At 38.6% G+C, this 13,768-nt stretch overlaps 1 protein-coding gene across 17 annotated transcripts in view; it reads right to left on the bottom strand.

The window, feature by feature from the left end:
- The window catches only part of CADPS2 (calcium dependent secretion activator 2), a 519,834-nt gene that overhangs the window by 244,610 nt on the left and 261,456 nt on the right, over nt 1-13,768 (bottom strand). For all 17 annotated transcript variants that reach the window (XM_046019950.1, XM_046019953.1, XM_046019955.1 and 14 more), the window contains exon 7: nt 7,900-8,011. In XM_046019950.1, the coding sequence (XP_045875906.1) occupies nt 7,900-8,011 (112 nt within the window). The remainder of the gene's footprint in view (nt 1-7,899; nt 8,012-13,768) is intronic.

Here is a 13,768-nt window from a genome sequence, read left to right as displayed (position 1 = left end):
TCCAATGCTGCCAATTTCAATAAAACTAGATATTAAGTTCTGCTTTCAAAGTGAAGAAAACATATACTACATATTTATGTGTGTGTGTGTATACATACTATGTACATATATATTAGTAGCTTTTCTAATGTTTGATTCATATATAGATGAATCAAATTCACATAATGCTGGAAACTTTATTTTTCAATCCTCAAATATAAATTTCGACTATTTGAGTGAAAAAAAAAAAAGTCCCAAAGTGATTTTTATTAAGTTAACTGTATATTTTTGAAAACTTAAGATGCTTACTCAAAACATCTGTAGTCTACTGGGCACCTGGGTGGCTCAGTTGGTTAGGCTATTGCCTTTGGGTCAGGTCACGATCCCAGGGTCCCAGAATTGAGTCTTGCATCGGGCTCCCAGCTCCATGAGGAGTCTGCTTCTCCCTCTGACTTTCTCCCCTCTCATGCTCTCTCTCACTCTCTCTCTCAAATAAATAAATAAAATCTTAAAAAAAAATCTGTAGTCTACTCACAATTTATTACTTTGTATGTTGATATTAGAAGTTTGATGACTGTGTATAAACCAGGCAATTAGAGAAATGTTTAAGCTTGATGGGTTCTAACCAGTTATATAGGGGATATCCCATTAAATATGCTAAGTTTGGCTAAAATAATTAAAGTAACTCCTAAAAGTTTTAACAGTAATGAAGAACTTAGAGATTTCAACTCACCCAAAGCTGTACAAGTGAGAATAACAGAAAAGGATATACTCCAGAAAAACTAGAGGGACAAGAGAGAATATTAGATTGACCAGTTAATTGGTTAACTAACACTATTTCTCACTCTTCAGACAGATCTCCTTTGATGCTTCATTAAGCAAACAGAAGAAACAACTCAATGAAAAAGGCAAATAGATGTTAATTTTTACTTGCTACACTAAGCCATTACAAGCTGCTTGAAAGGTAATAGTTCATTTTAATGGACTAATCAATTCAGCAATTCTAATGCACCTTAATATTTAAGATGCATCTGAAATTAACCGTCAGCTGCTGTTTCCATATAGTATTTGTATTTGTGAAACAAGCATGATGACTGTTGCTGTGAATTATGAGGGATGAACATCTCAAGAAATGTTACATGGAAGTACAGATATTCAAACAGAAAGAGTGAGAGAAATACATAAAATAAAAACCTTAATTTCAAGAATAGGACTACTCTCAAAATGTGTATCTAAGAGTAAGCAAACTGTTAAGTCTTTTGCGATCGCAAAATATCGTCTAATCAAGTTGGAAGAACAATGCTCTGGCTCCACGGCGTTGCAAAGGAAAACAGATTCTCTGATTTGCAGGAGCCTCCATCCTCAGAGAGGCAGAAGGACCAGCACTCTCCCACGTGTCCTGAAGATGTAGGACCAAGGCTGTCAACTCAAAGCGTATGAATAGACACTAGGCTTTTTCTAACAACAGTTAGAATGTCTTTAGAGCAATGCTTCTAAAACTAAAAAGTCACTTGGGTGGCAACTTTTAAAAAATTTTTTTTGGGGGGCGCCCAGGTGGCTCAGTCCGTTAAGCATTCAACTCTTAATTCAGCTCGTCATACTCTCAGGGCCCTGGGATCAAGCCCTGCATCAGAATCCACACTCAGCGGGGAGTCTGCTTGAGGATTCTCTCTTCCTCTCCCTCTGCTTCTGGGCTCGCTCTCAAATAAATCTTGAAAAATTGAAAAAAATTTTTAAAAAAAGTTTATTTTGTACTCAAGAACATCTTGCAGCAAGTTTAAAAGTTACTAAGGAGTGCAAGAATTCCTTCTGAAAGACTCAGTGGAAACCTCGCTGTCTACAAAGAGATGTCCCGTGACATACTTATTTAGATTTTTCTACGGCTATGCTAAGTAAGCCCTGCTTTTGAAGTTTTAGGAACAAAATCATCTTTAAATTTCTTTTCTTTGGGGGCGCCTGGGTGGCTCAGTGGGTTAAAGCCTCTGCCTTCGGCTCAGGTCATGATCCCAGCATCCTGGATTGAGCCCCACATCGGCCTCTCTGCTCAGCAGGGAGCCTGCTTTCTCCTCTCTCTCTCTCTGCCTGCCTCTCCATCTACTTGTGATCTCTGTCAAATAAATAAATAAAATCTTAAAAAAATTTCTTTTATTTGAACATAGTTGATACAATGTTACTGATCTGATAAGTTGAAACCTTATGCTCTGCTTGCCACAAGCATAGCTGCCACCTGTCACCATCCAGCACTATTATAAAATCACTGAACTGTATACTTTTGGGTGCTTGACTATGCTTCATTAAGCAAACAGAAGAAACAACTCAATGAAAAAGGCAAATAGATGTTAATTTTTACTTGCTACACTAAGCCATTACAAGCTGCTTGAAAGGTAATAGTTCATTTTAATGGACTAATCAATTCAGCAATTCTGAATTGGTAGCAGGCAATTTGCCTGCTAGCACAAGCTCATAATATGAAAAATTTGTTCTTCTGCCTCCAGGTTTTCCCTAAGGCACCTGGTGGAGTGTTGGCCACCAATTCAGATGAAAAATCTCCATATGCCACCTCCATTTCCATAAATAGGTGTTTGCACCTGCCCTCCACAAACAAAATCTGCATCACAAGCACTTGCCGAAGAATATAACCTTCCATTGCCCAATGCCTACTTAAACTTGAACTATCATTTTGCAAAACTATATGTTATAGTAGATTTTTTTCTTATCCCTGTGACTTACTAGGTCTCAACCCTGGCTGCCCAGTGATACTGTTTGCAACAGGCTTCTCAACCTTACATGCACATACGGTCTCCTGAGAAGTGCTTAAAATAATCCTGTTTGGGCTCACCCCAAACCAACCAAAAAAAAAAAAAAAAAAGAAAGTGTGGGCTCACAGGTTGAGTCTTTTCATGCACTCACTCCCTACGGGGGGTTCTTACGCACACACAGAGTTGAAAAGCACCATCACAGTAAAGAGCAGGCCAGTGTACTGTAATAAGATGCAAACCATGGCACAAATTGATATAAAATGTATTAAAGGACGATGCATAAAATGACATTAGCTTAAATAATACCCCGTTCCTGCTTTAAGCCACGAAATTAAATCGGCTCACATTCATAACATAATTTGTACAATACTGCCAAATTTTGTCATCTCATCTGGTGTACTAGTTAATGATTTAGAACAAAGGCTTTGGGGTCAAAGCATCCAACTTGTTGAGTGGTCTTAATCGGATTCTCACTTCTCTGTCTCAACCTGGAATGTCACCACCATTCTCAAAGAGGACTGAATGGGGCAAAGGGTCTGATTTCTTTCTCTTGCATTGAAGTTTCATCTATGTTGTTACATGACTTAATAGTTCATTTCTTTTTTATCACTGAATAGAATTTTATGCACGTACCCCAGGTTGTTCAGCCATTCCTCTGTTGAAGGAACTTTACTGCTTCCGGTTTTTATTTTTTTAAAGATTTTATTTATTTGGGGTGCCTGGGTGGTCCAGTGGGTTAAAGCCTCTGCCTTCGGCTCAGGTCATGGTCCCAGGGTCCTGGGATCGAGCCTTGCATCGGGCTCTCTGCTCGGCAGGGAGCCTGCTTCCTCTTCTCTCTCTCTCTGCCTGCCTCTCCGCCTACTGTCTGTCAAATAAATAAATAAAATCTTTAAAAAAAAAAAAGATTTATTTGACAGAGAGTGACACAGCAAGAGAGGGAACACAAGCAGTGGGAGAGGAAGAAGCAAACAGGCTTCCCATGGAGCAGGGAGCCTGACACGGGGCTCCATTCCAGGACTCTGGGATCATGACCTGAGCCGAAGGCAGATGCTTAACCTACTGAGCTACCCAGGTGCCCCTGATTCCCAGGTTTTAGTAATTATGAATAAAGCTGTTATAAACATTCCCCTACAGATATTTACTAATGAACCCTTGTGTAAATACCTAAGAGGGCAACTGTTGGGTGATATGACATGTCTATGTTTCACTTAAAAACAAACAAACAAAAAACAAAAACAAAAAAACCCACACCTGGCAAATTGTGGCTGATTAGTTTTGCATTTCTACCAGCAAAGATTAAGTTTCTGTTGTTCTGCGTCTTTGTCCACATTCGTTATTGTCAGCTTGTTTCTCCCTTAACGTTACTAGCTGTACAGCGGCGGTATCTCCTTGTGGTAGGGATCTACTTTGCAGACTGTGTTGCTCCTCTTTGAATGCAACTGCTCTGCTGAATTTTATTTTTATTTTTTTTTAAAGATTTTATTTATTTATGTGACAGACAGAAATCACAAGTAGGCAGGGAGACAGTCAGAGAGAGAGGAGGAAGCAGGCTCTCCGCAGAGCAGAGAGCCCGATGCGAGGCTCGATCCCAGAACCCTGGGATCATGACCTGAGCCGAAAGCAGAGGCTTTAACCCACTGAGCCACCCAGGCGCCCCAAAGATTTTATTTATTTGACAATGATCACAAGTAGACGGGGGGGGGGGGGGGAAGCAGGCTCCCGGCTGAGCCGAAAGCCAGATGCGGGGCTCGATCCCAGGTCCCTGAGATCATGACCTGAGCCCAAGGCAGAGGCTTAACCCACTGAGCCACCCAGGCGCCCCCAACTATGCAGAATTTTTTTTTTAATATTTTATTTATTTATTTGACAGAGAGAGAGAAGTCACAAGTAGTCAGAGAGGCAGGCAGAGAGAGAGGGAGAAACAGGCTCCTCACTGAACCGAGAGCCCGATGCGGGGCTCGATCCCAGGACCCTGAGATCATGACCTGAGCCGAAGGCAGAGGCTTAAACCACTGAGCCACCCAGGCGCCCCTATGCAGAATTTTAATTAGAAAACTTCACTTTAAAACTCAGATCCCCAGATATCTGTTTCTAAAAGTTTAGACTATAAACTTCAGATCATGTAAGCCCTTTTCCTTCACATTAAAAACAACAAAAAAAAAACCCCAAAAAACAAAAACAACAAAAAACTTCCTGCTTCCCAGTATAAAAGTAGATAAATATATAGCAAATATTACTCGTAGCTCTATGACCCAGAGAAGATCACCAGTTTCTTCTGTGTACACGCATGGGCTCAGACTATAACCCATCCAAAAACCCCAAGTTTAAAGCAGGAATGAATGAGGTGTGTTTGAGGCACAGAAAGAAAGCTGACTATGAAGGAAGGATGATAGTAAGCAAGGTGGCTGTGACAAGAGATGAAATTAGAGGAAGAGAGCAGTGCATGGACAGCAGGGGACTTCGGTGCTGGTGAAATTACCAGGAGGCCTTGTTAAACGAACTGCAGCATACCGCCTCCAGAGTGTCTGGTGCTGCAGAGTCAGTGCGAGGCCTGAGAATCTGCATTTCGAACAATTTTCCAGATGCTGCTGTTGCTGATTCAGGGTCCCACCCTGAGAACCATTCCTAGGCATGCTACACTATGATGAGGAGTCTGATTTTTATTCCAAATAAATGAGAAGACTGGACTATTTTACGGGAGAATGATGTGATTTGCTTTGAATTTTAAATAGATCATTGTAGCTGAAGTGTGAAAGCTAGATCATAGGGGACAAAATGATAAATGGGAAAGTAGTGAGGAAACTATTACCAGCAAGGAAGGGTAGTGTCCTGAATTAGGGTACAGGAGATACTATGACGTGGATATAGTCGGAATAAATTTAGGGAAAGTTGACAGAACTTGCAAATAGATAGGAGTATTCTATGTCAAGGTCACTGGCTTGAAAACCAACTCTCTGAAAAACTTTATGGGGGTGCCAATCACAAGTTCTATTTCAGAAATATTTAGTTTGAGATAACTGTTAAATGCCATTAGAAATACCAAGTATGCAGACTGGATATACAAATCCAAAGATCCAAGAAAGAAAAATAAAAAACTGGAAGTCATTAACACATAAATGATAACTATCATCACAGAACCTACTCAGATCATGAGTATAGTTCAAATGGATTTCTAAGTAGGGTGATGATGCGCACCTCCCAGGGGGTGTGTGGCAATGTCTGCAGACATTGTGACCATCTTGACTTAGGACTGGGTGAACTACTGGCATCTGACTGCGGGTTACAGATGCTGCGAGAAAAGCTCCTAGCAACGAAGCATTTTCCTGCTCAAAATATCGATACTGCTGGGGTTCAGAAACTCTGGCACAGAAAGAAAAGTGGTCTTGTATGAAGGGAGCAAAGGGGCATGAGGTTTTCTCAGACATACAACTGACTGGAAAACATACCATTTACATACCTAACTTAAAACCTGCATGCATATATATATATAGCCAGTGGAGAAATGAATTAAAAATATCTAAAGCATGGGGCGCCTGGGTGGCTCAATGGGTTAAAGCCTCTGCCTTCGGCTGTCATGATCCCGGGGTTCTGGGATCGAGCCCCGCCTCGGGCTCTCTCCTCAGTGGGGAGCCTGCTTCCTCTTCTCTGCCTACTTGTGATCTCTGTCAAATAAATAAATAAAATCTTTAAAAAAATATATCTAAACATTACATTATAGCTTTAGACTTAGAATGGCTGCTTTTAAGGAAATAGGGTAAAATTGATGTAATAATAGTTTAAATGAAAAATCCTAATTCGTAAATCCGTAAGACCAAAGTTAGTATCCAGGGCTCTTCTGTGAGATTATGCTACCTGTATACTTCTGACGAATGGATCAGTGCACAAATATGTAAGCACATGAATGAATGGTATGGCCTAGCTCCTAAGTCTTAACAAATACATGTAGCAAGGAAACAAAAAACAAAATCCAGAATGTGAATACTGACTCAATCTCTAGAGTGTGGGTACAGATTCACAAAATCCCTAGAAATGGAAATAATCTCAAGGAGGCAGAAGAGAAGGATTTGCAATGAATAGTCACAACTTTAGGGGGAAAAATTCCAATATATCCAATGATCCCAGTATCTTTCAACATCTAGCACCACATAAGCTGTTAATCTTCACCAGAAATTTTCAAAGAAGATCTGTGAAGGCTTTAACCTCTGGAAAACACCTATGAATTCAGTCTTCAGGTCTGGGTAAGAGAGATCCATGTTACAGAAGATAACTTCATAGCTTTCGCACTGACGCCTATCTACTTTATACATGAGACTGCAGATTATCTTTCACACAGAGAGGTGTTAAGATCACAAATCTACCCTAATCTTGATGCTTTTAACAGTCAGAAGAAGCTGAGTACAGTGGAGAAATACTGGCATTAGAGGATATATTCTAGGTATGAAGTGAATGCAGGATAAAAAATTCAATGTTTGGGGCACCTGGTGGCTCAGTGGGTTAAAGCACTCTGCCTTCCGCTCAGGTCATGATCTCAGGGTCCTGGGATCAATCCCCGCCCGCATCAGGCTCTCTGCTCAGCAGGGAGCCTGCTTCCCCAACTCTCTCTTGGCCTGCCTCTCTGCCTACTTGTGGTCTCTCTGTCAAATAAATAAATAAATAAAATCTTTTAAAAAAAATTCAATGTTAAAAGATGTGTGGAAAAGACCTTCTCACAGGGAAAATAGGAGAGGTAAGAGAGAAGTAGCCTTAGGTATTCTGTAATCAGTCTGATCATAACGGACCCAAACAGAGGATTTCAAATATCAAGATGCTGCTTTTAACTCATCGACACAAATGTTTAAATGAGAATTCTCTCTCGCCAAGAAGGACAAGTTGGCTTGTCCTTCACATCCACTGACCAGTGCATGTTAAGAAAAGTGGGTCTCTGACTGTGATCTTATATACACAACCTTTTCCTACCCAAAGCCTGTCACACTTCTATGTTATTGACAATTATGTTTAATAAATTGGAGCTGTATCTGGGACTGTGGTAAACTACAAATATATTGTTTTACGCAGTTTATGAACAGAAAATTCACACACTACATACCAGTGTACTTTAACTGTGACTTGAAAGAAGTAAAAACTGTGTGACCTTGAACACACAGGGTGGAGCACAACTCACCCTTCCCAGCTCTTTATCTTCAAGGGCTAGGACCCCAGTGCTTTCCGTGAAGAGTTTTACTTTGACCACAGGCCGAGGATGGGTGGTGTTAAAATCACCTTGAGTCCCCCATCTGCAATAAAGGAACAAAGATTTTCTTGAAGATGCAGCATTAATATTTTTTTTCCAGCCAGATGTATCTCCTTAGAAGTCCCATTAAAGCAATACAGAATCTTTTGCGGCTCAATGAGATTTTTATCTTTGCTTTCGTTTCTGACAGATGGCACAGTCAAGAAGAAAAATAACAATAAGTTTTACAGCTTATAATAATTTCAAAGCTGTTCTAAAAATTAGCACATTAGAGTATAAAAGACAGTGTGCAATGCAGTGAGAATTTAGGTTAAAGTAAAGATATGTAGCCACTGAAATGTATTATTTACTCAAATATAAATTATAACCCCATTATTAAAGATGCCTGGGGGAAATCACTAAAAGTTTGTTTATAAATGAGACGGTTTCATGGAAAACTTTTTGCATGCGGAAGACTTTACCCCATCATTTCTTGGAAAGTCTATTAATTTATATGATTTTTAAAAGCTCCTACAAAAAGGAAAGAAATAAGCATTATAAAAATATGAACGTTTCGCTGTTAATTTCCCAATACACTCTCCCAGGCATGGAGTTAGTCTGTCGACATCTGGCTTTTCAATCATCGTAACAAAATAACATTTTTCCTGGCTTATCTTTTAATTAGTAGCATCTCAGCTTTACCACACACCAATTCAACCTAGTGTATTTACAAACACAACTGGCACACACCTGATATTAAAAAATCTTATCAGTATTTCTCTGAACTCTGAGATCACAGACATGCGATGCAGCCCAGCAGGAAGAAAATGCCATTGAGAAAAACACACAAAAGTGGGATTTAACAAAATAAGGACCCTGCTACAAATAAATTGCCACATAAAAATACAGATTTTCTTATATTGTTTTAAAAAAAAAAAAAACCATTTACCCTTTTCAAGGCATTATCTGAACTTTATTTTATAAACCATACTCAGAAAGCTTGGAATAGACAAAAAAATGGAGGAAAGTCTAATAAAAATTGAGTAACTGTGACGTCTTCCTCTCCTACTGCGGCAGTGATAACAGCATAATGTGAGGTAAAGCAGAGGCCATTTGAGTGACCGAGGAAACTAGTATCCAGAGGCAATTTGGTCTCCTGAAGTCATGTGCCAGAGGGAAAAGAGGGATTCAATTAGGATGGAAAAGAGGCTTAATTTTTATTTGAGATGTCTAGAAAAGGGTTAGCCAAGAATTTTTGCCATTTCATAGAATTAAGATGGTCTGAGATAAAGTAGAGCTGAAACAAGACTATAAATGAAAATGGATTCGAATTAAGGGAGAAAAATTCTCAATTCAGAGTGTCGGATCTTCAGCCTTGAACGGTCAAGGCCATCCAGGTGACAGCTCTGGAATAGATTCCCGAGACATATTCATCTTTACTTGGCGCCATGTGATTAAACGTGGCAAACCAATCCTTTGCAACATTGTCTTACAACTGAAATCAAAGATATGTCGTAGTCATGTGCACACAGACTAAGAGGTCTATATAGAATTTGCTCATCTTTTAAACTAATTCTCTTCATAAGCATTCCTTTGTTGGTTTTTTCCTCTAATGTCAAAATCCCTCAAAAGTACTTATACTGTTTTCTACAGCTGTTTGCAATTACCCGTCTACAGCAAGGCGCAGTTCTCCAAAGAGAAAAATACTGGCGACCCCGCGAATCATCACTGGGGGACGCAGTGAGTTTCATCTTTTACCCTATCTCCCCGCCACTTTACATGAAGGGAAAGGCGTGCTCTCTTCTGCAGCACGGACACTAAAACTGGAATGATACAGACAGGATCAACGAGGCCCTGTGCAAGGACAACACGTGAAGGGAAAGGCGCTGCCAGTTCCGTTAGAGTAAGACAAATAAACAATAATGCGTATGTAAAGAACTGTGCTCACTCGTGATCCTGTGAACTCCCAGGAAACTGCCTTCTATCTCAGAGCCTTCAAGAACACACATTCATCTATTCTTTGACAGTTCCAGACGGGCCACTCTAATATATGCCATTTTAGTACAGGGAGTGCAATAAGGATAGTCTGACTCCTTCTTTGTGCCCCTAAAACCAGGAAATACATCTCCCACATGAAATGTACCCTCCCCAGCCATCCGTACTGGAAGGTAGAAAACATCCTTATTAGCAGAATTTAAGGGAATTTAAGGCCAAAGAGACTGTATAAGCAAACCTCATTACTTCTTTACTAACTTACCATCCCCAGAGCTCAAGCTTCTGTCAATTCTTCATAAATTTATTGTTTGTCCAAGAAATATCAAAGCAGCTTGCTTTGGTCACTTCTTGGAGCCTCATATTTCATATACATTCAAATTAAATTTGTTTTTCTCCTGTTAATCTGTCTTATGTCAATTATTAGACCAGCCAAGGAAACTAGAAGGAAAATTTTTCCACCCCGACATCTCTAAATCTTTATTCACTAGACATCTCTTGTTTATTCACTAAAAACATTTAATTATGTAAATCGTACATTAAGTGTCCAACATGAGATGCAGTTTAAAGAATAAATATCAGCATTCCCACCACTCTGGTTCGGAGGCAGAACATACCAGTGTATCAGAAGAGTCCTCTGTGTGCCCTGGTCACATCTTCCTCTCATCTCAACCCCACACTACCACCAGAGTAGCTAGGATTCTGGGTTCTGTATTAACAATTGTCTTACATTTCTTTTTAAAGAGAATATTTTTAGCATTTTACCTCTGGGGTGTTCATTACTCCAGGTGTCTTGTAGTTGGTCTTGCATGGGTAAAGGAAATTCTCTTCCTAGTTCATTAGATACCCACAAATAAATCAGAGTATGTGTTTTATACATATATATATATATGTATATACACATACATGCATATATATGTGACATATATTATGGTGTATCAGTTATACCCTGGATTTTCTATCACAGAAGCAGGTACATTTTATGGACAGTGTTAGATATATCATAGCTATCATATGTATCAGATAGAGATCATAGACAGATCCTACCTATCTAATCCAGAAATGAATGCTGTATTAAACTTTTTCCTGCACCTACTGAGATGATCAGTAACTGCAGTGGTTCAGCATTTTCTTGCTTTTCAGAGATAAACCCAATTTCCCTAAAAAAAAAATTAGAATGCTGAAGTTTGGCATTTTGTATCAATATTCATGACAGACTAGCCTGCGAATTTCTTTTTTTTCTGTAGATTACATTCTTGTATTGTACTGTTTTTGTCATGCTAGCCTTATTCAATGAGTTGAACAGGGCCACAGTTTTGTTATTTGGAAGAGTTTGTTAAAAAAAAAAAAAGAATTATCTGTTCTTGGAATTTACCCATTAAGCTGTTTGGGTCCAGTATTTCTTTGGGGGAAGATATTTGCTACTGCTTCTATTTCTTCACTGGTTAGAATTACAAAACTACTTCAGTTTTCTATTTAAACCGATTTTGATTTACCACTAGAAAAAGTTATTTCATCTAAGTTTTTCGAAAGTATTTGCACAAAGTTGTAAAATACTTACCTTTTGTATCTATGGCATCTGTAGTTACATATCTTTTTTTATTCCTAATGTTTTTTTAAAAATATTTTATTTATTTGACACAGAGAAATCACAACTAGGCAGAGAGGCAGGCGGAGAGAGAGGAGGAAGCAGGCTCCCCGCTGAGCAGAGAGCCCGATGCGGGGCTCGATCCCAGGACCCTAGGATCATGACCTGAGCCGAAGGCAGAGGCTTTAACCCACTGAGCCACCCAGGCGCCCCTATTCCTAATGGTTTTTTTTTTTTCCATTTTTAACTTTGACATAGGTTTGTCTTATTATTCTTTTCAAATTACTATTGCTTGACTTTGATGATCTCCTCTGCTGCACACTTGTTTTCTATTTCATTAAACTCTGCTTTTTTATTTCATCATAATTTATCCATGTTAATTCTGCTGTTGCTTTACATTTTTAACTTGAATGCATAGCTCATTAATTTTAAGCCTTTCTTTTGTTCTAAGCATTCAAGCTTAGTATTGTAAGCATTTCAGCCTATAAATTTCCCTTCACCACTTTAAGTACAGTGTCCCACAAATTTACATTATTTTTGTTATTATTTAACTGTTTACAAGTGTGTTTCTAGAATTTATAAACAAAGTTTTACTTTTTCCAAGTAAGTCTTATGCTTATTACATTAGGTTAGATAATAGAACTTGCAGGATACTCATCTCCTGAAATAAGTGAAACTAGATTTTATATATTCCACAATATGTAGGCCTGTGTGTGTGCATGTGTTTATGTGGGTCTTTAACTCTTCCATGAGTACACGGAAATAAAAAGTCCTCCCCATTATGGGTACAATGCTATACATGTGGCCATTAGGTCAAGCTTGTTAACTGTGCTATTAAATCTATTTTATCATCACTGATATTTTGATATCCTTTATCTAGCAAGGTAAAAGTATTACCTCCCAACAAGAGAGAGATTTTGATAACTTCCTTTCATATTTTTGTCAACGTTTGGTATCCTATTTGGTGATGTAAAATATTTAATAGTAACCATGGCTTTTGAATATGCAAAGATATGGATACCTTTTATATCTGAAGGCCATGATTAAACTTCTACCATTAGACTTCTGTAAAATTAGAGAACACTGTGCTAGGAATGGTAATAAGATACAAAACATGCTTAGAGAAGTCACACAAAGGACTGAATCAACATATTCCAAGTATACCAGTAATTTATTAGAAAACAGAGAGCTTAGAGGAAGTTACCAGGAAGATATTAGTAAATTAGAACTTGGGAAGCAATCTAGGATATCCGTTCCGAAAACCTATGCCAACAAAGGCAGGCTACTGCTGGACTATCACAAGCCCCAGTAGGCAAGCCAGAAGAATTTGTTGACCTAATAAGCCTGAGACCTCCTGAGTCAAGGACAAGCAATGTTAATGGCCAGCTCCTGTGAAACAAGGGAGAAACAGTTATAAATATGCTTTCGGGCAGAAAGAAGCAAAGGCACACGGATCCTGGCAGATCCTAACTGTAAAAGCCAGAGGACTAAACTTTTATGATATTTGACAAAAATGTGCAGTTTTAAAGGGGTGCATAAATATAAGTACAGTGGTATTTAATAGTCCTTATAAGCCCTGACATTCTAGAATACAAACTGACACCTCCCTGATAATTTCTCTTATAAAAGCTAAAAGTTAAAAAGATACATACAGTTAGAAAATGCTTATGAATTCTACAATAAATGAATTAAAAACAAAAGTCCTCCCTCCCACCCCACCCCCCAAAAAGGCAAGGAAGGAGGGAAGACGGTAACAGGTGAATATTTTCAGTATTCACCAAGATATTTCCTTGTTTTCTACATAACTGGCATGTTTAAACACTTTCAGGAATTAATACCAGTCATTATCTTCCTACTATTTTCTCTGTATTATGTGATAAAAGAATACATTACCCTTGCTGTCAATTTGCTTTGACTCAAAATACATTGCCTTTTTCTACTTCTGTGAATGTATTATTTATGAGGATTCAGACTTCCAATGTAAATCTTCAAAAGAATAAAATATCTACAAAGCACCTTTACGAGGACAGCAGGACTTCCTGGCTATGAAAACACAGAGTAGTTCACATACCGACTGAAATAACTGACATTAATTATGTATTTGCTATTAAGTGTACTGGAAATTCATATCATGCACCAAAATATATGTACATGTCTATTCATCCAGTAAGGCTGTTTCTAGGAATCTGCCCTAGCAAAATAATCATAAATACCAGAAAAACTATAAGCAGGAACATATTC

Source organism: Meles meles, chromosome 10 (genome assembly GCF_922984935.1).
Source record: "Meles meles chromosome 10, mMelMel3.1 paternal haplotype, whole genome shotgun sequence".
NCBI lineage: Eukaryota > Metazoa > Chordata > Mammalia > Carnivora > Mustelidae > Meles > Meles meles.
This window is presented reverse-complemented; position numbering and strand designations above follow the sequence as displayed.